Source organism: Ovis canadensis, chromosome 1, assembly GCF_042477335.2.
Source record: "Ovis canadensis isolate MfBH-ARS-UI-01 breed Bighorn chromosome 1, ARS-UI_OviCan_v2, whole genome shotgun sequence".
NCBI lineage: Eukaryota > Metazoa > Chordata > Mammalia > Artiodactyla > Bovidae > Ovis > Ovis canadensis.
In genome coordinates this window covers 34,914,818-34,940,985 of record NC_091245.1, presented here as the reverse complement: position 1 = coordinate 34,940,985, position 26,168 = coordinate 34,914,818, and the positions used below count along the sequence as shown (strand labels likewise).

At 42.3% G+C, this 26,168-nt stretch overlaps 1 protein-coding gene across 16 annotated transcripts in view; it reads right to left on the bottom strand.

Annotated features, from left to right (window-relative positions):
- Positions 1 to 26,168, bottom strand: part of FGGY (FGGY carbohydrate kinase domain containing) — a 510,923-nt gene that overhangs the window by 369,450 nt on the left and 115,305 nt on the right. For 6 of the 16 annotated variants that reach the window (XM_069592895.1, XM_069592902.1, XM_069592900.1 and 3 more), the window contains one exon: positions 17,845 to 17,943. The exons of the other annotated variants lie outside the window; for them this stretch is intronic. In XM_069592895.1, coding sequence (XP_069448996.1) covers positions 17,845 to 17,943 — 99 coding nt within the window. The remainder of the gene's footprint in view (positions 1 to 17,844; positions 17,944 to 26,168) is intronic. 16 annotated transcript variants of the gene reach the window in all.

The following is a 26,168-nucleotide window of genomic DNA, read 5'->3' as shown; positions in this document are numbered from 1 at the left end:
TAATAGAAAAGGGAAGAATTAGGTAGAGGTCAGGATCATGACCAGAGTGAAAACTCTCAGGCCAAGGTCTACAGGGAAACACACACACACACACACACACACGCACAGGAAACACACACACACACACACACACACACACATACACAGCAGAAGGAAAGTCAGGAGTATGTTTGTCATGGGAAGAGCAGTTCTAATTTTTCTATGTAAAAAAAAAAAAAGGCTTATTTCCATCCTCCTCTTCTTCTCATCATGATCTCCTGCCAGAAAAGCCTTACCTTGCAACAGGTCCCCAGTATTAGGGCAGAGGGAATCTATACATCAGGTGGGTAAGATGGAGGCACATCCCCCTACCTCCATTTTCCAAAGTCAAAAAAGTGCAGACAGAGAGAAATCCTCACAGCACATGAAAACAGCTACCGTGCCGTGGAGTCTACCGTAACTCTGATTCTTCTGTGCCAGTTGAACAATTGTGCCATTTTCAGTAAATTTAACTACCTCCTCTAAATAATCCGTTTCCCAGGCATTCAGTCACACTGTATCTGTATAAGGTTTTACTTACCCTTGATGGAGAGCCCAATACGTGCTCTGCATTATGGCACGTGCTTCATATGTGATATTGCTTTAATTCCTCACAAGAATAAAAACAGTAATATCAATCTCATTTTACGGGTGAAGAAACTGAAACTCAGAGGTCTTTAAGTCACAAAACGGGTAACTGAAAGAGTCCAAATTTGAACCTAGATCTCTTTGGTTATAAAACCCATCTTCCTTCCAATATACCAAGAGCCCTACAAAAATTCTGATCCTCTTAAGACTAAAACCACAACCAGTTCCTCTGATTTCTCAAAGCCTAATTCCTTCACAACAGGTACACTGTGAAGCCCTCCTTGACCACTCTGGCCATAACCATGCTTTCTTTTGACCTTGAACAGCACTGCATAGTGACAACCATTCAGCTATTCCCTGAATCATTTAAGTGAGCACCTACTATGCACTAGGCATTGTTCCACACTGATGATACAACAGGAGACAAGTTAAAGACCATGCTCTCGGGGAGCTTACAGAACAGTGGGAAAGACAGGCAACAAACACATGGAAAAATCAAATCCTGCCAGGCACCATGCAAGTCAGAACTAAATTTTATATACTTTCTTGGGGTTCTTTTCCACTGTTTCCAGGATAGGCTGCACAGCTATGAAGTGCGAGGACTCTGGATGCTTCTGATGCAGGGAGGGGTAGAACATGCAGGAGGGACACAGCCAGCCCAGGAAGGGTCTTCATTGCAGTGCAGGAGGCTCTTGGGATGGGGAGTCATTGAAAGGATTTCACTAGGGAGGAACATAATCAGATCTGCGTCTTTACAAGGATCCTGTTTGAGCAAAGTATCTTGGAAAATAGACCACAGAAAGGAAGGCCAGTGCGCAAGACACCAGCTGAGTGACATACGCAGAGCCTGGAATCCACTGGGGGCGGTTTTTCTTTCCAGCTCACATTCTGACCTTCCCCACTATCAGAGAAGGCCAAGGTACTGGACGGTGCTCACAAAACTCCCCATGTTTCAGGCTTATGACAAGGTTCCCTATACAAATTCCAATATGGGCAAACCATCCTGAAGAGGCCTCTGTCCCTCAAATATCATGTTCCCTTGCCCAACAGTTCCCCGCCATGACACCCTGGTATTCTGAGCAGCAACAAAGCTTTCAGTGGGACCCTTTATCCAGTTGTGGACCAAGAAAAACAAACATGCCGGTACAGCCCAGCAAAGGAAGCTCGGGCAGCCTGCCACATTGGTCAGGTTTCCTGACCTCTAAACAGATTTCCCCTCGTGGCACACAATCCTCTAAGGCTACGAAAGGACTGGGAAATGGGCAGCAGGGCTTAGAAAGGCTGTGGTAGAAAAGACAGGTAAACCTGGCTTCAATACTCCTTCTGTCACAGGTTCACTGTATGACTTTGGGTATAATATTGAACTTCTCTGAGCTTCTGTGCCATCAAGTATGAAGATGGACAGTAATAACTGCTCTCCAGAGCTCTGGCAAAAATTAAAGGAGAAAATAGAAATGATGAGTCAAGTTGACTACCAGAGTAGGTACTTGATAAGTACGTTATCTTTTTCTTGACTTTCTTTTCTGTATTCAGCATTTGTTTATCTTGTATGTATGTCTGTGCTCAGTCATGTCTGACTTTTTGCGACTCTTTGGACTGTAGCCCGCCAGGCTCTTCTGCCCATGGCATTCCTCAGGCAAGAATACTGGAGTGGGCTGCCATTTCCTCCCTCAGGGGATCTTCCCGACCCAGGGACTGAGCCCACATCTCCTGTGTCTCTTGCATTGGCAGGCAGATTCTTTACCCACTGAGCCATCAGATGCTTATGCAGTAACTATCAGATGCCACACCTTGTTCACGAACATGTCTTCTTACATAAAAACAATTATAAACAGTAACTGATACCAGTGGAAAATTTGCCATATCCATTGTAATAAAGCAGAACTGCATGGAAATACAATCTAAATCTGCTCCTTGAGCAACTAGAATGCCTCCAATCTATCAAAGAACCACTAAGTCTAGTAGAAAAGAGAAGCAGTAAGTAGTCACTTGGGCTTCCCTGATAGCTCAGTTGGTAAAAAATCTGCCTGCAGTGCAGGAGACCTGGGTTTGATTCCTACACTGGGAAGATCCCCAAGGAGAAAGCAACCCATTCCAGTATTCTTGCCTGGAAAATCCTATGGATAGAGGAGCTCGGTGGACTACATTCTGTGGAGTTGCAAGAGTCGGACATGACTGAGTGACTAAACCACCCACCACAAGTGGTCACGTAGTCATGTTTGACTCTTTGAGACCCCATGTTCTGACCCAGGAATTGAACCTGCATTGCAGGCAGATTCTTTACCATCTGAACCACTGGGGAAGATTCCCCAGTCTAATGATCATAAGAATCATGAAAGGCTAACAGAACTATGGATTTTCAGCTTTTCTCTTCAGATCTCAATCAGAATTCCCTGTGAGCTGCCCAGGTATCTCTACTGAAAGATTTTTTTTTTTTAATCTCTACAGGTGATTCTCTCCCTGATTTACTTTCTGAGGCTAGTTTGGGAGTCAATAGTCTAATCTGTCTAATCAGACAGTGATCAAATCAGACCAACCTCACAGCAAAACTTGCAGGAACTGACTGTTGTGGGAGGGTGGTCTAATCAAGTTTTGTCCTCAGCCAGTAGGACTATTTAGTGGTCAAGCAGGCCCAGGCAGCCTGCCACACTCATCAGAGTCTCCAGAAGGTGCCCAGCCCTTGTGTGGCCCTGATAATATGTCCCAAGTATATCAGCAACTTGATACAAAACATATGTCTTCTCTTCATGTCAACCCCAGTGAAGGTCAGAAAAGGAAGAAATGAAGACAGGAAAACAGAAAGACAGATTAAGGAGGGTGGGAACAGAAAGACAAGTGGATAGAATACAGGGAGGGAAGGAGGGAGAGACAGACAGGGAAACAGCCACAACTAAAGGAGAAAACATCCCTCCACTGGGATTTAGGGAGGTCTGGAATAGAAGCAAATGCAACCAAAAGAAATTCCTTTAGGAACCCAAGACTTTCAGAGATCCCAAACTGTTAATCTAAAAAAAAAAAAAAAAAAAAAACTCTTTAGTATGTTAAATTACAAACATATTCAAAATTAAAAAGAATAGTTAGTGGACTCTCAGGTACTTACAACAGCTATGTGTAATTTCAATTCATGCCCATCTTGTTTCATCTGTACCCCACTCTGATTCCTTTTAAAAGAATTCTAGACTTTGTATTATTTTTCTGCACAGCATGCAGTTATAAAGTATAAGATATGCCTTAGAATATAATTGCAGTAGTATCATATTTAAAAATAATTCCTTACTATCACCACTATCCAGGTTGTGTTCCTACTTCTCCTAATACTTTACTTTCTTCTTTAACAGTTGTTGTTTGAATGAAGGTTCAAATAAAGACATACATTACAAGTGGGCCACATGCGTCTTATGTCTCTTTTCTTCATAGTTCCTCATCTCTCTCTCTTGTCTTCCTTCTCCTGGCACCTTTTTGTTGGTTTTGCTGAAAGAACTAGGTCACCTAACTAGCTTTTTATGCTAGAGTTTATTCTTTGTGACAAAGAGATTTCCCTGTTCTAAGAAATAACTTGAGAAGCTTCATTAAAAAAAATAAAAGTTAATGATTGCTGGAAAACTCACTCAAAAACAGCTTTGCTGAGCAGGTATATAGAAACACGCCCTAGAATAGTGCTGTAGCAAAAACACCCCAGAAAACACTCATGTCCAAAGCTTCTTGGTGTCCAGGAAGCTGGGGGCAAATTTAGGCCTCTTTGTGATCACTGGGATCACCCATTTCTGTTAGTCTCATTAAAAAGCAAAAAGGATATTTAAAAATTCAAAAGAACTCTTCTGGATGTCACACATCTCCAAAATATAGTGTTTTCATCATTCTAGAGTAAATGAATCAGAAATATACAGAAGGCACGGCCCTTAGTAGACACCAGTATGCAAACACTTGGCAAAATACATTTGGGGAAGTCCTGAACCCTCCAAGCCTGAAAAATAAGTCGACAAACAGTGAATGCCATATGCTTGGATTCAGTCTGTCCCTCTGTTCAAGGGTGCTGGACTCAGAACATCAGAGACTACCATTCAGTGAGAGCCCGGCTTCTACCTGTGGAGAGTGACTGGAGAGGCAGCGGACCCGTGCTTCCACAGGGGCCTGCACGAGCACACACCCACCCACGCCCACCCTGGGAAAGATGCCCTCACAAAGCAGGCCTGGCCAAAGGGCCAGTCGTTTCTCATGCTATCACGTCCATCCACCCTACCCTTGAAAATACTTGTGATTCTCACTGGACATAAGTCTGACTACTTAAAATTAGGCTCAGGAGGTATTTTCTGATGCTCATAGTATTTGAAGTCAGGACATCTGGAGAGAGAGGGAAAAAAAAAAAAGCACAAAAAAACTGGGTGTAAGCTATTCATTCATTTTCATTCCTGAAGTGAAGTATAATTCAGCTTTGTGAAGAGCCCAAATTTGCTTCTTATATTTTAAGTTATATTTCATAATTTAGGCATCAGTGAGGATTTAACTAGAGAACAAGCCACGATCCTTTTTCGACAGGTATGCATGTGTGCTCACTCGCTAAGTCATGTCTGACTCTGTGACCACAATGGGTTGCAGCCCACCAGACTCTGTCCCTGGAATTCTCCAGGCAAGAATACTGGAGCATGTTGCCATTTCCTACTCCAGGGAACCTTCCCAACTCAGGGATCAAACCTGTGTACCTTGTGTCTCCTGCATTGGCAGGTGGATTCTTTACCACTGTGCCACCTGGGAAGACCTCTAATATGCTTACAAGTAGGAAAACCAACCTAGCTACAGCTTAGCAACACTTACTGTAGAGTTCTTATTACTCAGTCTGTAAAAACTGTAGTGTACTCACAGGTTAGGATTCAGTTCAGTTCAGTCACTCAGTCGTGTCTGACTCTTTGCAACCCCATGAATCGCAGCACGCCAGGCCTCCCTGTCCATCACCAACTCCTGGAGTTCACTCAAACTCACATCCATTAAGTTGGTGATGCCATCCAGCCATCTCATCCTCTGTCGTCGCCTTCTCCTCCTGCCTCCAATCCCTCCCAGCATCAGAGTCTTTTCCAATGAGTCAACTCTTCACATGAGGTGCCCAAAGTACTGGAGTTTCAGCTTTAGCATCAGTCCTTCTGAAGAACACCCAGGACTGATCTCCTTTAGAATGGACTGGCTGGATCTCCTTGCAGTCCAAGGGACTCTCAGGAGTCTTCTCCAATACCACAGTTCAAAAGCATCAATTCTTTGGCACTCAGCTTTCGTTATAGTCCAACTCTCACATCCATGCATGACTGCTGGAAAAACCATAGCCTTGACTAGACGGACCTTTGTTAACAAAGTGATGTCTCTGCTTTTAAATATGCTGTCTAGGTTGGTCATAACTTTCCTTCCAAGGAGTAAGCATTTTTAAATTTCATGGCTGCAATCACCATCTGCAGTGATTTTGGAGCCCAGAAAAATGAAGTCAGCCACTGTTTCCACTGTTTCCCCATTGATTTGCCATGAAGTGATGGGACCAGTGCCATGATCTTCGTTTTCTGTATGTTGAGCTTTAAGCCAACTTTTTCACTCTCCTCTTTCACCTTCATCAAGAGGCTCTTAACTGATCTAAATTAAAAGTCATCATAACTCAACAATTAAAAAGACAATTCATTTGAAAAAAGAAGCAAGAGATCAAAATAGACATTTTTCCAAAAAACATACACACAGAGCTAGTAAGCACATGAAAAGATACTCAACATGAGTAGCTGTTTTGTAAATGCAAATCAAAACCACAATAATATACGATTTTACATCTGCTAGGATGGCTAGAATCAAGGAATGGAAAACAAAAGCTGGTGAGAATGTCCCTGAAACTCTTTCTCATTTCTATCAAGATCTATCAGTTCAGTTCAGTTGCTCAGTCGTGTCTGACTCTTTGTGACCCCATGAACCACAGCATGCCAGGCCTCCCTGTCCATCACCATCTCCTGGAGTTCACCCAAACTCATGTCCATTGAGTCGGTGATGCCATCCAACCATTCATCCTCTGTTATCCCCTTCTCCTCCTGCCCTCAATCTTTCCCAGCATCAGGGTCTTTTCTAATGAGTCAGCTCTCTGCATTAGGTGGCCAAAGTATCAGAGTTTCAGCTTCAACATCAGTCCTTCCAATGAACACCCAGGACTGATCTCCTTTAGGATGGACTGGTTGGATCTCCTTGCAGTCCAAGGGACTCTCAAGAGTCTTCTCCAATACCACAGTTCAAAAGCATCAATTCTTCAGCGCTCAGCTTTCTTTATAGTCCAAATCTCACATCCATACATGACCACGGGAAAAACCATAGCCTTGACTAGACAGACCTTTGTTGACAAAGTGATGTCTCTACTTTTGAAGATGCTGTCTAGGTTGGTCATAACTTTCCTTCCGAGGAGTAAGCGTCTTTTAATTTCATGGCTGCAGTCACCATCTGTGGTGATTTTGGAGCCCAGAAAAATAAAGTCAGCCACTGTTTCCACTGTTTCCCCATCGATTTGCCATTGCTTTGGAGGAAGTCTGGTATTTCTTCAAAGGGTTAAGCATAGAGGTGTCATATAATCTAGTAATTTCCCTCCTAGGAATATACCCAACAGAACTGAAAACACGTTTACACAAAACTTGTATATGGATGTTTATAGCAGTATTTATGACAACTAAAAAGTGGAAATGACCTAAATGTCCATCAACAAGTGAATGGATAAATAGACGTGGAATATCCATGCAGCTGACTATTGTTGTTCAGTTGCTCAGTCATGTCCTACTCTGCGACACGGTGGACTGCAACATGCTAGGCTTCCCTGTCCTTCAGCATCTCTCAGAGCTTTCTCTGACTCATGTCCATTGAGTCGGTGATGCCATCCAACCATCTCATCCTCTGTTATCCCCTTCTCCTCCTGCCTTCAATCTTTCCCAGCATCATGGTCTTTTCTAATGAGTCGGCTTATGAGTTGACTATTACAAAGTCATAAAAATGAGTGGATTTCATAGAAGCACTGATAGATGTTATAACTTAACTGAAACTTGAGAAACTTATGCTAACTGAAGGAACCCAGATACAAAATGCCATACAGTGTATAATTCCATTTTTATGAAATGTCCAGAACAGACAAATCCGTAGGGACAGAAAATAGATTGCCAGGGCCTGGTGGTAGGAGAAATGAGTGAATACTAATGATATTAGATTTCTTCAGGGGATGATGAAAATGTTCTGGAATTAGATAGTGATGCTTGTACACAATCTTGTGACTATATTAAAAATCATGAAAAATTACACTTAATATGATAAATATTATGGTATATGAATCATATCTTAATAAGAAAAATTTTAAATAGTCATAGCTGGCTATCATATTAAATTGTGTAGGTCTAAGTGAGCCATGATAATCTTGTGCTCCCCTTTCCCTGCCTCTCTTATAGCTACAAGTGACGATGCAACCTAATCCTACCCAGTGGTATCTAAGCAGAAGTCCAGCAGGAGAGCTCTTGGAAAAGCTTTTACTCTGCTCATTAAAAAAAAAGAAAGAAGAAAAAAAAAGGAGACACTGCTTTCTTCATTTCTTCCCCATTCTTCTACCATTAAAGGTAGATGTAACGTCTAGAGCTACAGTAATTATCCTGTAACTATGAGATAATTAGCATGAAGGAAAAGTCTACAGAACTAAAGATATGCTGGTTTTGACATGGTCAAACCACCTTTGCATTTTCATTTAGGAGCAGAAAAATCAAGTAGAGTAGGAAATCAAGCCTACTTGTTTAAACCACTGTAAAATGGTATCTTGATGGATACATTGTTAAACAAGTTAATTTAATACAACATCCAAAAAAATTCCTAGCATTTGCTAAGTACTGCATAACTGTTAGATATTATTGTTGTCATTAGAACTCAGTGTTTCTCAACCCCACTAAAGAGAATTTTCAGACACTCCTTTATATCCCTGCTCCTATCAAGTTTTAACACCTGCATATCTGTTTACAATGTCAGGTACAGCTGAGTTTTAGAAGGTCACAAACCATTTTAATGCCTGAGAGTTTTTTCATCCTCCAAAAACCAATGTTTGCACTCCTGCAGATATATTCCTAATCCATGCTTCTTCCTCGCTGCAACTCACTGATTTAAATCAGAGCTTCTTACTGTTACGAAGCTGAATGCATCCCTAATTGATTCATCCTCCTCCACTGCAACCCATGGATTTAAGTAGGAGTTGATATGACTGTATAGACTCCATGCCACTGGCCATGACAGATTCCCCTGGGAAGGGACACTTGCCTAAAGCTGAGACCATTATAACATCTCACGTCCATGGGTATAGTTTAATCAATAAAGAGGGTGGACCTGACTCATATGAAAATAACCAAAATTCTTCCCCGGGGTTTTGGAACTTGTTCTCCATTGTAGAAGCTACAGTATGTGAGCCTGAGAACCCCCTGCAGAGGTGTAGGGGAAGCTGGGCAACAGGAATGAAGGCAGCATTTACAAACAGGAGACAAGTTTGGTGATAAGAAGATGAATAAAACTTAATAGCATGACCTAAAGAAGGTCCCTGGAGAAGGCAATGGCACCCCACTCCAGTACTCTTGCCGGGAAAATCCCATGCGCAGAGGAGCCTGGTGGGCTGCAGTCCGTGGGGTCGCAAAGAGTCTGACACGACTGAGCGACTTCACTTTCACTTTTTACTTTCATGCATTGGAGAAGGAAATGGCAACCTACTCCAGTGTTCTTGCCTGGAGAACCCCAAGTATGGCGGAGCCTGGTGGGCTGCCATCTACAGGGTCGCACAGAGTTGGACACGACTGAAGTGACTTAGCAGCAGCAGCAGCAGCAAAGAAGGTCCCAGGCTGGTAGAGGAAGCAACTGCAACACAAGGTGCTAAATGCTGGGAATAGCCTTGGGCTACAGGAGCTCCACGAGAAGCACCGGGGGATCCCAGAGGCTTCCATGAGATGAGAACTGAGAGAACCAAGGCTATGGCCACGTCACAGGAAATGACATAAGATGGCCTGTCCACAGTCAAGCCAGCGCTGCTGTGGCTGCTAATCTCCACACCTCAGTAAGGCACAGAGAACAATATTAGCCAACAATAATAATTTGGAGGCTGGTACCAACATATCTGAGCTTCTCTGGTGGCTGAGATGGTAAAGAACCTGCCTGCAAAGCGGGAGACATGGGTTCAGTCCCTGGGTTGGGAACAAGCCCTGGAGAAGGGAATGGCTACCCACGTTAATGTTCTTGCCTGGAGAATCCCATGAACACAGGAGCTTGGCAGGCTATAGTCCTTGGGATCCTAAAGAGTTGGACATGACTGAATGACTAACACACCAACATATTTATTAATAGCCTTTATGGATGTTTGTGTTGATGGTTGGGAAACTGGAATACAGAAAAAGTATAGTGAAAAAAAAGGATTATCTCACAACACAGTTATATCTGTTTTATATAGAAAAACAGCTTCACTGGGGTATACTGATCATTTTACTGTAGCTTCTTCCAGCCTTTCCCAAGGCCCTGTCAGCAACACTGAAATATTATTTTTTGAGCCTCTCCAAAACTTTGTGGTGTAGCATTAGCCTTGCTCCCATCATGTGATGAGGAAATATGGGCTTGGCGAAATTGAAAGAACTGAAGGACTGATGTTGAAGCTGAAATTCCAATACTTTGGCCACCTGATGCGAAGAGCTGACTCATTTGAAAAGACCCTGATGCTGGGAAAGATTGAGGGCAGGAGGAGAAAGGGACAACAGAGGATGAGATGGCTGGATGGCATCACCGACGCTATGGACATGGGTTTGGGTGGACTCTGGGAGTTGGTGATGGACAGGGAGGCCTGGCGTCCTGCAGTTCATGGGGTCGCAAGGAGTCGGACATGACTGAGCAACTGAACTGAACTGAACTGAGAATCGCTCAGTGAGTAGGTGGAGCAGATGTGATTTTGTACCAGACTCTGACTCCAAAGCACAGCACTCCCCCACCACCACCTGACTCCTCCACAAATATCTGACCACAAGCAGCAGCAGTCTGAATGAACACCGCCATGTCCCAGCATCTCCCATCTGCCTCTCCAGATTCACTCTCTTTTGGTGTGGATCACACCAAAAGGCTCTCTGCCCTCTGGCCTGGGTTTGGCCAATGTAGGGGTGAAGGAGGGGCCACTGAGGGGCATCAGCAGGCAAGAGGGAAGTGTGGCCTAGACATGGCTCTCTACCAAAGGTCACACTGCTGAACCTCTCCATACATAATCTCTCCGGGAGCTGGTGACACACCCGCCCCTTGCCCTTGACACAAGCTCCACATTTGGTAGCCTGGAGCTCTTGCACACTATCGTTGTAGTTACCCCACACTTGCCCATTCTTCTCAAACTACCTCACTGGAGTACGCCACCAGCTTCTTGCAGGGACTCTGGCTGATGCTCTGACAAAACAGAATGGACACAGGTGTCCCAGAGGGGACTGGCTGAATACCAGTGGAACTTTCTCCCTGCTTCTCACTCTTCTCATAACAGCAGATTCCGGAAAGGGAAGACAAAGAAGAGCTATGAACATGTGGAGATGGAGGTTAAGTATTCTATCCATCTCATTCCTCAGAATCCTACCTGATCTGTATACCCTGAATGGATGTAAGATGTTGCCAGGTAACTAGAATCTGGATGAAGCAGTATTTGTGGTGAAGATCTAGGACTTAAGCTTTAGGATGCCAGGTTGCTATTAACCAACTTCTGCTTTCCACCCCTACCCTCTGTTCTCTTCCTGGTCTTTCGAAAGCTGAACTTTCTGCACCAGCAGAATAGATCAAATTAATTTCAGCATAGGAAGGTTAAGTGCTGTTGACACCAAGTTCCAATTCCCCTTTACTAGTAAGAACAAGTGTCAATATAGTCATATTTGAAGAAAAATTCAAACACGTTTGGATAGTTATCTTTACAATTTTTGTCTTTCCAATGGATTTTTGTAAGGGATACATACTAAAGGATCAAGAAATTTCTGGAGAGAGAAAAACATCAGGAAGTGACCTGGGACAACCCTTAAACTGATCTTGGCTTTATGACTTTACCTTGAAACCCAAAAGTAAAACTCTTGCCAAAAAAATGCCCAGAAGTATAAATGGAAACCTTTTTATATTTTCCCCCCCCCCATCAACTAAGTTTGCTAGATCTCAATAAAATTATCAGCTTTTTCTTAAAGACGAAAAAAGATGAGAGAATGCTTGTTTGTGCTGTTCAATCAATAGGCATAACTGACGGTGTTGTTAATGTAGCACCTCTAGTCACCTTTAAGGCTGGCTTCTTCTTTATTTGCTAAATAAACCTTGCTCAGCTCTTTCTCCCTACTTGCTCATCCTCATTTTCTCTCCTCAAATGAACACAATCAAATAATCAGTTACTTAGGTCCACTGATTTTAAGTCCGAAATACACTGACTGTGTCTCTTTCACTCTGTCACTAAGGAGTTCATGCTGTCTTGATAGCTCAGTTGGACAGAGCAGGGCTTCTCAGTCTTGTCACTGCTACCATTTGGGGCTGGATAGTTCTTTGTTGTGGGAGGCTGTCTTGTTAGTAGAGGATGTTTAGCAATACCTCTAGCCTCTATTACTAAGATGCCCACAGCACACTCCCTCCTCATATCTATAGACTTTGCCAAGTGTCCCCTGAGAAGCAAAATCACCTGGGTTAAGAACCACTGAATTGGGTAACAGGCTCCTATTAGGTCCACCTGCATCTGCTCTTCTCCCTTCGGAATTTATCCACTTATAAGGGACAGCCATGTCATTCCTCTGCTTAAACCATCCCCTGACTACTGCCCCCTTACTCTACATTGAAATCTAAACTCTTCAGAAAATATATAAAAAGACACCCTGATTGGGCCCCCACTGGCTTCTCTACAAGCCCCTACAAGCTCTGTGTACTGTGGGTGGACAGGAGTTATGCCAGTTTTCCAATATCCCACGTAGTTTTCAAATCTCCAGGCATTTCCTCTTACTGCCACTTCCTCCTTCCTTCTATCCACAGTGAACTGTCCCCTTTTCTCACTTCCCACTTGGAGAAATTTTCAACTGCTTTCTGCAATAGAGGTTGCAAACTCAAGCGTATTCAAGGTCAGGTTTGTTGTAGTTCAGCGGCTAAGTCTGTCCGATTCTTTGCAACTCCATGGACTGCAGCACACCAGGCTCCTCTGTCCTCCACTGTCTCCCACTGTTTTCTCAAATTCATGTCCATTGAGTCAGTGATGCTATCTAGCCATCTCATCCTCTGCCATCCCCTTCTCCTTCTGCCTTCAATCTTTCCCAGGATCAGGGTCTTTTCCAATGAGCTGGCTCTTTGCATCAGATGGCCAAAGTACTGGAGCTTCAGCTTCAGCAACAGTCCTTCCAATGAATATTTGATTTCCTTTAGGACTGACTGGTCAGGATGGTTAACATAAATGAGTAAAGTTGAGAGGACTGTGGAACTGTCACCCACACATAAATGCAGCCCCTGTCCCTCAGTTTCTCCAGCTCTAGGACACTGTTTCATGTAGAGAATGGCCCAGCATTGCCAAATGTGGGAAGCTCAAGGATTTTTATATTGGGGTACCTAAATTTTTTTAAATAAATAAACAAACATGGAGTGGCTGAAACAAGACACATCTACAGGCAAAACCTGTTGACCATCACTTGCCATTTACACTCTCAGGATCTCTAAGCATTTATCACTACACTCAGAGTGTTTACATTCCTGTTTCCTCTATAAGCATGACACTATCTTAAGGTCATAGGGTCAGGTCCCTGTTTCATTTATTTATTTGTCTGTTTTAATTCACATATCATTTTTCTTCTTTCTCCCACCTACTCGTTCACTCATCCATCCAACTCACCAATAGATAGAATCACATTTCTATAAGCACTCTGCTAAGAAGGCAAAAACAAAGAGACGTGATCCCCGGTCTCAAAGTGTTCCTAGGCCAGTGAATAGAGACATAGACAAATGATAATACACACACTCATGAGAATATTATGAAGGAATCACATATTCAAAGTACAACTCTCAGACAACAGAAAAAGCACTGAACTATCCCTGGTTTAGTCAAGCTGGCTTCAGATAAGATTTGAGCCAAAGGCAGAAATATGCCTCTTGGTAAGTGAGAGTGTTCCAGGCCACACGAACAGTCTATGTCGTGGTGTGTACGTAGGAGAAAGATGGCATATTTGAGGAACTACAGTAATGCAGTTCTAATTTGAAACAGGGAATAAAATGAGTGAAAGTTCACAGTATATCACTCTTAAACAGGCAGTATTCAGTGCAATTCTTGGCACCTAGAGGATACTCAAAAAGTGTCTGTTTAATTCATTCATTCATTCAAAAACTGGGCAGGAAGGAATGCTGATCAAGCACAGCTTGACAATAATTAAGCAGTCCCTTAGACATGAGAGATATGCTGCGGGAATACATAATAGGAGTTGATAGAGGAAATGTTACCTGATCTAATATAAGAACTATTCAATTGATACAGTAATAACAGTAATAAGTGACATTTATTAAGTGCTTACTATAGTCCAAGTACTTAACTAAGTGCTACACCAGCATTATCTAATTCAATGGACATCACTACAAACAAAGCTAGTGGAGGTGATGGAATTCCAGGTGAGCTATTTCAAATCCTGAAAGATGATGTTGTGAAAGTGCTGCACTCAATATGCCAGCAAATTTGCAAAACTCAGCAGTGGCCACAGGACTGGAAAAGGTCAGTTTTCATTCCAATCCCAAAGAAAGGCAATGCCAAAGAATGCTCAAACTACTGCACAACTGCACTCATCTCACACGCTAGTAAAGTAATGCTCAAAATTCTCCAAGCCAGGCTTCAGCAATACGTAAACCATGAACTTCCAGATGTTCAAGCTGGCTTTAGAAAAGGCAGAGGAACCAGAGATCAAATTGCCAACATCTGCTGGATAATTGAAAAAGCAAGAGAATTCCATAAAAACATCTATTTCTGCTTTATTGACTATGCCAAAGACTTTGACTGTGTGGATCACAATCAGCTGTGGAAAATTCTGAGAGGGATGGGAATACCAGACCACCTGACCTGCCTCTTGAGAAACCTATATGTCAGGAAGCAACAGTTAAAACTGGACATGGAACAACAGACTGGTTCCGAATAGGAAAAGGAGTATGTCAAGGCTGTATATTGTCACCCTGCTTATTTAACTTATATGCAGAGTACATCATGAGAACTGCTGGGCTGGAAGAAGCACAAGCTGGAATCAAGATTGCCGGGAGAAATATCAACAACCTCAGATATGCAGATGACACCACTCTTATGGCAGAAAGTGAAGAGGAACTAAAAAGCCTCTTGATGAAAGTGAAAGAGGAGAGTGAAAAAGTTGGCTTAAAGCACAACATTCAAAAAACAAAGATCATGGCATCCTGTCCCATCACTTCATGGGAAATAGATGGGGAAACAGAGGAAACAGTGTCAGACTTTATTTTTTTGGGCTCCAAAATCACTGCAGATGGTGACTGCAGCCATGAAATTAAAAGATGCTTACTCCTTGGAAGAAAAGTTATGACCAACCTAGAGAGCATATTCAAAAGCAGAGACATTACTTTGCCAACAAAGGTCCGTCTAGTCAAGGCTATGGTTTTTCCAGTAGTCATGCATGGATGTGAGAGTTGGACTATAACGAAAGCTGAGTGCCGAAGAATTGATGCTTTTGAACCATGGTGTTGGAGAAGACTCTTGAGAGTCCCTTGGACTGCAAGGAGATCCAACCAGTCCATTCTAAAGGAGAACAGTCCTGGGTATTCTTTGGAAGGAATGATGCTAAAGCTGAAACTCTAGTACTTTGGCCACCTCATGCGAAGAGCTGACTCATTGGAAAAGACTGATGCTGGGAGGGATTGGGGACAGAAGGAAAAGGGGACAACAGAGGGTGAGATGGCTGGATGGCATCACCAACTCAATGGACGTGAGTCTGAGTGAACTCTGGGAGTTGGTGACGGACAGGGAGGCCTGGCATGCTGCAGTTCATGGGGTCGCCAAGGGTTGGACAGGACTGAGCGACTAAACTGAACTGAACTGAAGGATCCTATGCAGTACCATTAGTTTCACTTTACAGACTAAAAATAGGTTCAGAGAAAGGAGTTGGGGCTCAAACCCCGGAATGTCTGAATCCAAAGTTCAACCTCTTATTCAACAGTTTTTCGGGGTTTTTTTAATGGAAAAAATCCCTGAAGATTTTTTGCAAAGGCTTTTGGTTGTGTTTGAACCCAGAGCATCAGAGTGCCAAGGAATAAGCTTGCTCTCTTTGTGGGTGACTAAAATTTGTCCAAAATAAAAGCTACTTTCTAAAGTAAGCAGAGAACTGACCACCAACTGGGAATTGCCACATCAGCATAATGCTGTTGCCAGCAGCTCTCAATTAAAAACAAAATAAAACTGTCTAGAAAATGCCATGGAGGGGGAGGCAGGGGGAATCTCCTTCCAGAGCTAGCCCAGGCCAGGCCTGTCTGCTGGGGACAGCTGTGTGAAGCTATCAGAAGACCCAGATGACCTACAGAGAACCCATCCACTATTGAGACTCCGAGATAGTAGGCAACAGGTTCCCTGTTATAGGGGGCAAATTTTTGTTTACTTTCAGACACCTGAACTCCCTTATATGTCAAATTTTGTAAATGACATTAAAGTGTCTTCAATGTGAACACTGAAATTTCATAATTTGTAATGAACTTCCCTGTGATTCAGCCGATTTCAGTTCAGTTCAGTCATTCAGTCATTTCCTACTGTTTCCAACCCCATGGACTACAGCACACCGGGCTTCCCTGTCCATCACCAACTCCCAGAGCTTGTTCAAACTTATGTCCATCGAGTTGGTGATGCCATCCAACCATCTCATCCTCTGAAGCTCCAATATTTTGGCCACCTGATGTGAAGAACTGACTCACTGCAAAAGACCCTGATGCTGGGAAACACTGAAGGCAGGAGAAGGGGATGACAGTTGATTTCATGGATAAAGCAAATGTACCTAAAACAAGGAGCTAAAATCCGCAAGGGAAAGATGTGTTTTCAAACACCCATTGAGTACTTATCAAGCACCATTTTATATAAAGATGATATTGTAACCGAGGGGAAAAAAAATTACATATAGGTAGCAACTTACTAGAAGAGGTCTGCTATAAGCAAATCTAGGTAATTCTAGTTGATTACTTCCACTTCTTATCCATTTGTCATTTATTTTCTATTTTGAAAATATTTTCTTTCTTCTCATTCTTATTGAGGAATAATTAACAAATATAATTGTGCATATATTAAAGTATACAACATGAATTGACATACATATATACACTGCGCAATGATGATCAAGATCATACACTTGTTACTTGTATCTCCTGTAATATAGATGAACAGTTCATTATTTTATGCTGATAAAGAATATACATTCTGCAATTAACATCACCTGGGTTCAAACTGCCATTTTGCCACTTGCTACTATGTGATTTGGACAAATGACAAGTTTTCTCCAAGTCTCAGTTTTCATCATCTATAAAATGGGTGTAATGATGGAAACGTAGATATATTCCTTCCAAAGCTACCTGAATGACCAAATTAATGTTGTAGAAGAAAGGGAAAGAAGAAGGCACATTGAAAAACATTTAGAAAGTAACACAAACAAGTCACAGAGATGGACTTCGGAATACGACATTTGTCAGAAAGGCAGGCATCAAGAATGAAGTCAGGTTTCAGACTGGATCCCTCAGGAAAGATAGTGAATCACTTGGATGAAGCAAGCAGATAAGAGGCAGGTTGGTGAGGAATGTGAATCTGGGACCTTCTGCTGGAGACAACAGTGGAAAGTTACCTATGTCCTGTGGCCACTTCTATTTTGAAGAAGAGTTCTGGAAATACAGATTTGGAAGTCACGGGTTCATAAACTAACAAGAAAACCAAGCCATGTACACTAAGTTACCCCAGAAAGAATATTTCAGCAGAAGTTGCAAACCAGTGGCCCATGGACCACATCTGGAACACAGACATGTTTTGTTTGGCCTCCACAGAGTTCTAAAAAAAGCTTCAGCCAACATACAAAAATCTTAAGATTGCAACTCTTTTAAAAATTGGATTTCTGGTTTGTCTTGAAAAACTAAAAGACTTTGCAATACGGGGCCAGCATCCCCTCTCGAGATCATTTCAGGAGCCCCCCTGAGACCAGGCTCACGCGACACCGTTAGTTCACTGTAGTTGTCCCCGCTCACAAGGTGTGGACGTGTACACTTATCTCAGCCTGTGTTTCTCTTATGCTATCTTCTGGGATTCCACAGAAACGTGAGTTTGCTTCTTTTGTGGTACAGTTCCTGGCAGAAAAGAAAGAGAAACGAACCAAGGTCAGGAGCCTCTGAAAACTCACATAAAGAGACTCCAGAAGAGGAACCTGTGAATGGGACATAGACAGAAGTGTCAAAAAGGTGTAAGCATGCGAATTATCATCAAGGTCAAGGGAACAGAAGGGTCACTGATTCATTCTTGATCACTCTTTGCCTGAAACTCCCCTCCCCCACACCAGCAAGTCTTTTCAGCATCAGCTTCATATAGATCCCCACTCTAAACACTTTCCATCATCTTTATGACTGTGGTCCAAAGCACAGTCATTTCTCACTTGGATTACTCAACTGCTGCTTGCCTGTTTCTACTCTTATCTCCCTCCAATCCTTGCTCCACACAGCAGCTAGAAACAGCTCCTTAAAATGTAAATCAGATCATGTCACTCTCCTGCCGAAACTATGCAGTGGCCTAGAATCTGCTGATTCCAAGGCTGGACAAGGCAAATACCAAGTGATATCCTATGGCACCTGGAAGTAAACACGTCCTCAGAAAAAAAAAAATGGGGCACAGAAGGACACAGAAGCCGACATGAAGGGGTTCCCAATGGTTAAGTCAAAGACTGTTTAGGCAACAAAATAATGATAATAATGGATTATAACCAACAGAATAAAATAATTCAGAAGCACATATTGATAATAATAAATAAATATTTGAAAGAATAAACAGGAAGAGACAAGGGGAAAGTCACTAACAGGAGAGTTCCAGTTAATAAATACAGAAGAAATGATAAACACAGAAAAACACTACCTGGCAAAACCAAAGGAATAACTGTCTCAAGCAAGAATTAATAATGAATGCTAAAATCACTGGGCAAAGATGCTACAGGAAGCATGATATGTACATAGTCTCAAAGGATCTCCCCACAAGGTAATATTAATTACAAAGGAAGAAGTAGTAAGTTTATACTGGAAAACCTGGGAGACACAGTCTTAACCAAGAGACATCACAAGCTGACCTCACCAGTGACGGGGCCAATCGACATCACATGTCTCCTGATATCATGTACTATTAAAGAGCACATCATTTCTCTGGTTTTCCTGCCAAAAAAGCATAATGTAAATGGAATCCTGAGGAAACATCAGATAAGTGGAGGGACACAACACAAAATAACTGGCTGGATGCTTTAAAAGGTCACGGTCATAAAGAACAAGGCTGAAGAACAGTTCCAGATTAAAGCGGACAAAGAATATGTCACAATTAAATGCACTGTAATTCCAGATTATGTTCTGGACCAGAAAAAAGAGACATCAGTAGAACAATAGGAAAGAGTATAGTAAGTTCTATACATCCGATAATAGCACTGTATGAATGTCAATTACCTGGTTTTGACCATTGTACAGTAAACATGGAAGATGTCAGTGGGAGAGAGAGGAGAAAAATGTGATGGGCAGAGATACACAGAAGGTTCCAATAGTACCTGAAAGTGATGGGTCATTTTTCAGTAGGTAACAGGTATATGGATGTCCACTACAATATTCTTTATTCCTTATATATGCATTATATTATTCTGTGTGTATAAACATGTCATGATTTTTTAAAGAGGAGAAAAATTTTAAATACAAAGTATAACAAATGTTGCTGTGTCCTTTTAGATTCTGTTGTCTAACCCTCAGAGCCTAAGCTCTGTTTTCTCTTTAAAAAAAAAAAAAAGGATAAAGTATTAGAAAGCTATAAAACACATTTGTGCTCCTAATACTTTCTCCTTTCCGCAATCTAATGGTCTATAAGACAGTTGAAAAGGGGCGTGTCACTTCTTCACTATGTGAATCACTGTTTTATAAGCCCTTGCCTGTACTACTATAAGTCATCTTATGTATCACATGAGGTCCCCACATGTGTTCCCAGGGATGTGTGTCCATACGCTGAGTAGAAGGAGAATACTGTTTGTGTAAGAAATAGTTTTGATGTAGGTTCAAACCCCATTCCTCCACTTTCCAGTAGTGTGAGGTGTAGCAGGGAAGTGACTTCACTTCCCTGAGTATTTCCAAATCTGTAAATAAGAGAAACTCTGAAGTTGTTATATGGCTGAAGTGAAACAATAAATGATAAATAAAAACCCAAGTAACTGTGCCTGGTATATAAACATAGATATTCACATGTGAGCAATACTCATCATTACTGTCTTTCCTTCATTTCCAACTGAGACTAAGAAAGCAAGCCTACCTCTGCCATAAATCCCAAGAAATAAAATGATATTGTAATAGAGCATGACACACCGCATCTGCACCGATGGCCACATATCTACCACTTCTGAGTATCTTCACCCCAATATTGGGGCATCATCCTAACATGAGGATCTGGTATAGTGGGCACGGCAAAGTTTCTGCAGCCACAGCTGGACTCCAAAGAGTCACCTCCTTGTCCCATGTGACCTTGGACAAATGACTGAACCCTCAAAGCTTCAGAGATTTCCTATTTAAAATGGGGAAACCACCACCCTCTCACAGGATTTCTATCAAAATGTACCCTGCATCAATGTATAAAAACAGTGCCTGATGCATCTATTAAATCCCAAATCCTAATTTATCTCTCCCTAGATATATATTACTATATGTAAAATAGAGAAAAAAACAAGGACCCACAAGCACAAGGAACAAGATCCAACATCTTGTAACAAGCTATAATGGAAAGAACCTGAAAAAGAATATATTCAGTTCAGTTCAGTTCAGTTCAGTCGCTCAGTCGTGTCCGACTCTTTGCAACCCCATGAATCACAGCACGCCAGGCCTCGCTGTCCGTCACCAACTTCTGGAGTTCACTCAGACTCACATCCATCGAGTCAGTGATGCCATCCAGCCATCTCATCCTCTGTCGTCCCCTTCTCCTCCTGCCCCCAATCCATAAGAATATATACTAAGCTATTAAAAAAAAAAGAGTGAAATAATGTCATCTGTAGCAACATGGATGGACCTAAGATCATACTAAGCAAAGGAAGTCAGAAGAGAAAGACAAAAACCAAATGGTATCACTTAAATGTGCAATATAAAATACAACACGAATGAACATAACTACAAAACAGAAACAGACTCGCTGACATAAAGAACAGACTTATGGTTGCAAAGAGGGAGGGAAGGATTGGGACTTTGGGATTAGCGGATGCAAACAACTACACAGAAGATGGATAAACAACAAGGTCCAACTGTACAGCACTGGGAAGTATATTCAATATCCTGTGATAAACCATGATGGAAAAAAGTATGGAAAACAATGAACAAATATATTTATCCATATAGCAGAACTGAACCTCTTTGCTGGATAGCAGAAATTAATACCATAAATCAACTATACCTCAATTTTAAAAATTAAAAGGAAAACATAAAAAAAAAAAAACAGTTCCTGATGCATTTTAAATACTGCAAAGATCTCAGTCTCTCCCTTTGGAAGAATATCAAAAGAAATAAGCTCCAAAGAAGGGCCATGGAAATCAAGGAAGGAAAAGCACTGGGGAAGAGAAAGGCAATACACAAACTGGTTAATCCAGACCCACTCTAATCCTGGTTAGACCCTAAATTTCCTTCACCTCAAAGAGCTTCAGTTTCCCCCTTCTATAAAAGAAAACTGCTACCATCTCTTTTGTAAGGCCGTGAGGGTTGGTGGAGGTGATGAAGTATGTCCCATGCGGCCATGGATCTGCTGGGAGATCAATACACACAGCTGGAGCTGCAGGGAGCTAATGGAGGTGATGGAATTCCAGCTGAGCTGTTTCAAATCCTAAAAGATGATGCTGTAAAAGTGCTGCATTCAATATGCCAGCAAATTTGGAAAACTCAGCAGTGGCCACAGGACTAGAAAAAGTCAGTTTTCATTACAACCCCAAAGAAAGGCAATTTCAAAGAATGTTCAAACTAAGGTACAATTGCACTCATCTTATACACTAGCAAAGAATGCTCAAAATTCTCCAAGCAAGGCTTCAACAGTATGCAAACTGAGAACTTCCAGATGTTCAAGCTGGATTCAGAAAAGGCAGAGGAACCAGAGATCAAATTGCCAATATGCACTGGATCACAGAAAAAGCAAGCGAATTCCAGAAAAACATCTACTTCTGCTTCATTGACTAGGCCAAAGCCTTTGACTGTGTGGATCACAACAAACTGGAAAATTATTAAAGAGATGGGAATACCAGACCAACCTACCTGCCTTCTGAGAAATCTATATGCAGGTCAAGAAACAACAGTTAGAACCAGACATGGAACAACAGACTGGTTCCAAATAGGAAAAGAAGTACGTCAAGGCTGTATACTGTCACCCCTGCTTATTTAACTTCTATGCAGAGTACATCATGCAAAATGCCAGGCTGGATAATGCAAAAGCTGGAATCAAGATTGCCAGGAGAAATATCAATAGCCTCAGATATGCAAATGACACCACCTTTATGGCAGAAAGCAAAGAGGAACTAAAGAGCCTCTTGATGAAAGTGAATGAGGATGGTGAAAAGCTGGCTTAAAACTCAACAATCAAAAAACTAAGATCATGGCATCTGGTCCCATCACTTCATGGGAAATAGATGGGGAAACAGTGGAAACAGGGGCTGACTTTATTTTGGGGGGCTCCAAAATCACTGCAGATGGTGACTTCAGCCATGAAATTAAAAGACGCCTGCTCCTTGGAAGAAAAGCTATGATCAACCTAGACAGCATATTAAAAAGCAGAGACATCCCTTTCCCGACAAAGGTCCATCTAGTCCAAGCTATGGTTTTTCCAATAGTCATGCATGGATGTGAGAGTTGAACGTTAAAGAAAGTTGAGCGCTAAAGAATTGATGCTTTTGAACTGTGGTGTTAAGAGAAGACTCTTGAGAGTCCCTTGGACCACAAGGATATCAAACCAGTCAATTCTAATGGAAATCAATCCTGAATATTCATTGGAAGGACTGATGCTGAAGCTCTGACACTTTAGCCAACTGATGTGAAGAACTGACTCACTGGAAAAGACCCTGATGCCGGGAAAGATTGACAGCAGGAAGAGAAGGGGACGACAGAGGATAAGATGGCTGGATGGCATCACCGACTCGATGGACGTGAGTTTGAACAGGCTCTGGGAGATGGTGAAGGAGAGGGAAGCCTGGCGTACTGCAGTCTGTGGGGTCACAGAGTCGGACACAACTGAGCAACTAAACTGAACTGGAGCTACAGGAAGCTGTATGGGGATTCCCCCAGCCTGTTTCAGCCTCTTGCTCCCTTTCTTGAGAGCCTGAACTATCATTTAGCATTCAAGGCTCAGGGTCTGGAAGCAGTTATCCCTTAAATCCTTCTCTGTCTAAACCATCCACAGCCCTGGCTCCTGGACCCTCACAGAGGAAATAAAAGTCCCCCCAAGGCCAAGAGAAGTATCACGGTACTTTCTAAAACCCACACCCCTACTCACAAGCCACACCACAACTTCTGTCTGTGCTTTTTTGAACTCTACATTCTAAAACCTGTATTTAATCTTCCTAAGCAACCCAGAAAAAAAGTAGTCCTAATTCAGTATGTGTGTTAAGATTATAGAGACTTTCTAAAGGATGGACTTAAATGTCATACTCTTGACTTTGGAGGAAAATCTGAGGACAAAAGAGAGATTAGGAATTGTGGGATGGGGGAGGATGGAGATTTAAAAACAAAATTAGGTTAAGGTTACAAGGATAAATGTTAAATAAGAAAACAAAAGCCTGGTTAAGGCTGCTGTGGTTAAAGTTACAAATAAAGTCAAACACTTCATAGATCTCTAGTTCGCGAACCCAAGAGAGCTCTGGGGCGGCTCTCATGAGCTTGAACAACAAGCTAATTTTCAAGCAGGAATCAAAGGGGTTGAGCCCCAGGACAAATAGGTTGAAAGCCCAAGCATAAGCCTGGGCTCAGAGAGTTAAAAGGAATGCAGACTGCCCCAAAACACACCAGCCGTTTGTTTTTTCTGCCACCTCTCCAACGGTCATGTCTGGAGTGTGGATAAACAGTTCTGGGGGAAAAAATTCTGTGAAGTACAGACTTTAAGAAAATAAAACACTAGAAGAGTGTTTCTTAAAGAGCTATATGTGTGCCTGCATATATATACAAACATAGTGAAAGAGAAAAAAGAATAAATATATACATATAAATATATATGCAAGTAGGTGCATATGCCAAAATTAACCAAACTTCTGCATGTTTTCAGGTGTGAATAACAAAGGCTGTAACCAGCCTTTAAGAAGTTGTAGGTATTTTTAATAACAAAACCAAAGTGTTGTTTTACAAAGGTATTCCATAAATAGTGAAGGGTGTCTGAGCAACATTCGGGTTTATTTAATAAGATTAAACTGTGTGCTTTTGGTTATTATTAATAGCATATTTTATTCTAGGTTGCTTAGAAATGTGTTTGGAAAGTCCCAGATAGAGGACTAAGAAAATGAGACAAGAAAGCTGCCTTTTATGGCTGCCCCACTAGGGGCCAGGAATTGTGCTCAGTACTGTTTGCCATACTGTCCTATTTCAACTACGTGACCACCTTAAACGGTAAATATAACCACTCAAACTACACAGTTCGCAAGCGGCAGAGCCATTCTTGCCCCAGAATCTAAGGCTTTTTCCATCATTATTCTGCATTTCTTCCCAATGAAATACTCAAAGCCCGTAGCAGTCTTTCCAAGTATTGCTACAGGCAGAGTAATGTACCATATTCCTGGGACAAGAAAACTGCACAGGCAGGAGTGGAAGGTAAAAAGGCAACTTTTCTGTGATATCTACTTTAGCAAAACCGAGACAAGAAATCTTTTGGTCCAAGAGGTAAAGCAAACAGATGAACAACTTACACAAGTTAGCTGATAAATATTTAATGTCACTTGGTACAGTGGGTCTTCAAAAATGTCTTTCAGCTCTGAAGGCCCATTCGTAAATCCACATTTCAGCAGTGTGGCCAAGGCTCAGAAAAAACACATTTTTAATAAGGACTGTGCCAACATGAAAGGTTGAAAATGGAATATAAGACCCACAGGGGACCACACACTCTAAGGGAGACAGGGTCCTAATGTGAAAAAGGGAATAAAAAGAGGCCAGAAACATACACACATACACACACACACACACACACACACACACACACACACATACATATTTGAGAAAAATACATACATCTATATATATATTCTTGGAGAAGGGAATGGCAACCCACTCCAGTATTCTTGCCTGGAGAATCCCATGGACAGAGGAGCTTGGTGGGCTACAGTCCACGGGTTCGCAAAGAGTCGGACACGACTGAGCGACTTCACTCACTCAGTGGATGATCTAGTCAGGTTAAGGGGCATCATATTCCAGACAAACATGCTCAGGTCACAGGGCACTGACTACTCTCCAACCGCTGATGGCATCTCAGCCGCTTAACCTGTGCATGCAGAGTCCAGCATCACATACTCAGCACATATGGCCCTCAGGCTGAGGACTCTCTCCACTCCTTTCTCAGTCTTTCTCATACAGTGCTGGACCCTTGCTACTAGTCTCTCTCTCTCTCTCTCTTTTTGGTCTTATTTTGGTGCTTGAATCTGATGCTTTACCCAGGGGACAGGGAAGATTAGTGACAGCAGGAAGCTGCTCCCACTCCTGGGCCGAAAGGACAAAAGGAGGAGGTGTGGTTGCTGGGGTCACTCAGCAGAAGATGGAACCTGCCCTGTGGGTGGGAGAGCCACAAGGGGGATATGGCCACTGCCAGAAATGCTGTCCAAGGCAGACAGTGAAGGACAATATATTCCGGCTTCCCTTTCTCCTATCCTCCCATCTCCCACTGGTGTCGAACTGTCAGAGGGCAGGGGTCAACCATCTGGAATGCAGAATAGAGCAGGATAGGACAACAAATAGATCTGGGCCAAAGGCCAACACCATTGATGAGTTAAGGTATGTCACAGACCACTGATGAGTTAAGATATGTCAAAGAACAGTGTGTCGTGTGATACTACAGTTGCTAAACACATGCACATACAATTTAAGCAAATATACACACACTGCACACAACAGAGACCGAAGCATTGTGAGACAGAAGAGAAAACAAGAAGAGTAGAAAGATACACTGTCGGTTCTCATTATCCACCAAGGTTTAGGTTCAGTTCAGTCGCTCAGTCGTGTCCGACTCTTTGCGACCCCGTGAATCGCAGCACGCCAGGCCTCCCTGTCCATCACCATCTCCCGGAGTTCACTCAGACTCACGTCCATCGAGTCCGTGATGCCATCCAGCCATTTCATCCTGGGTCGTCCCC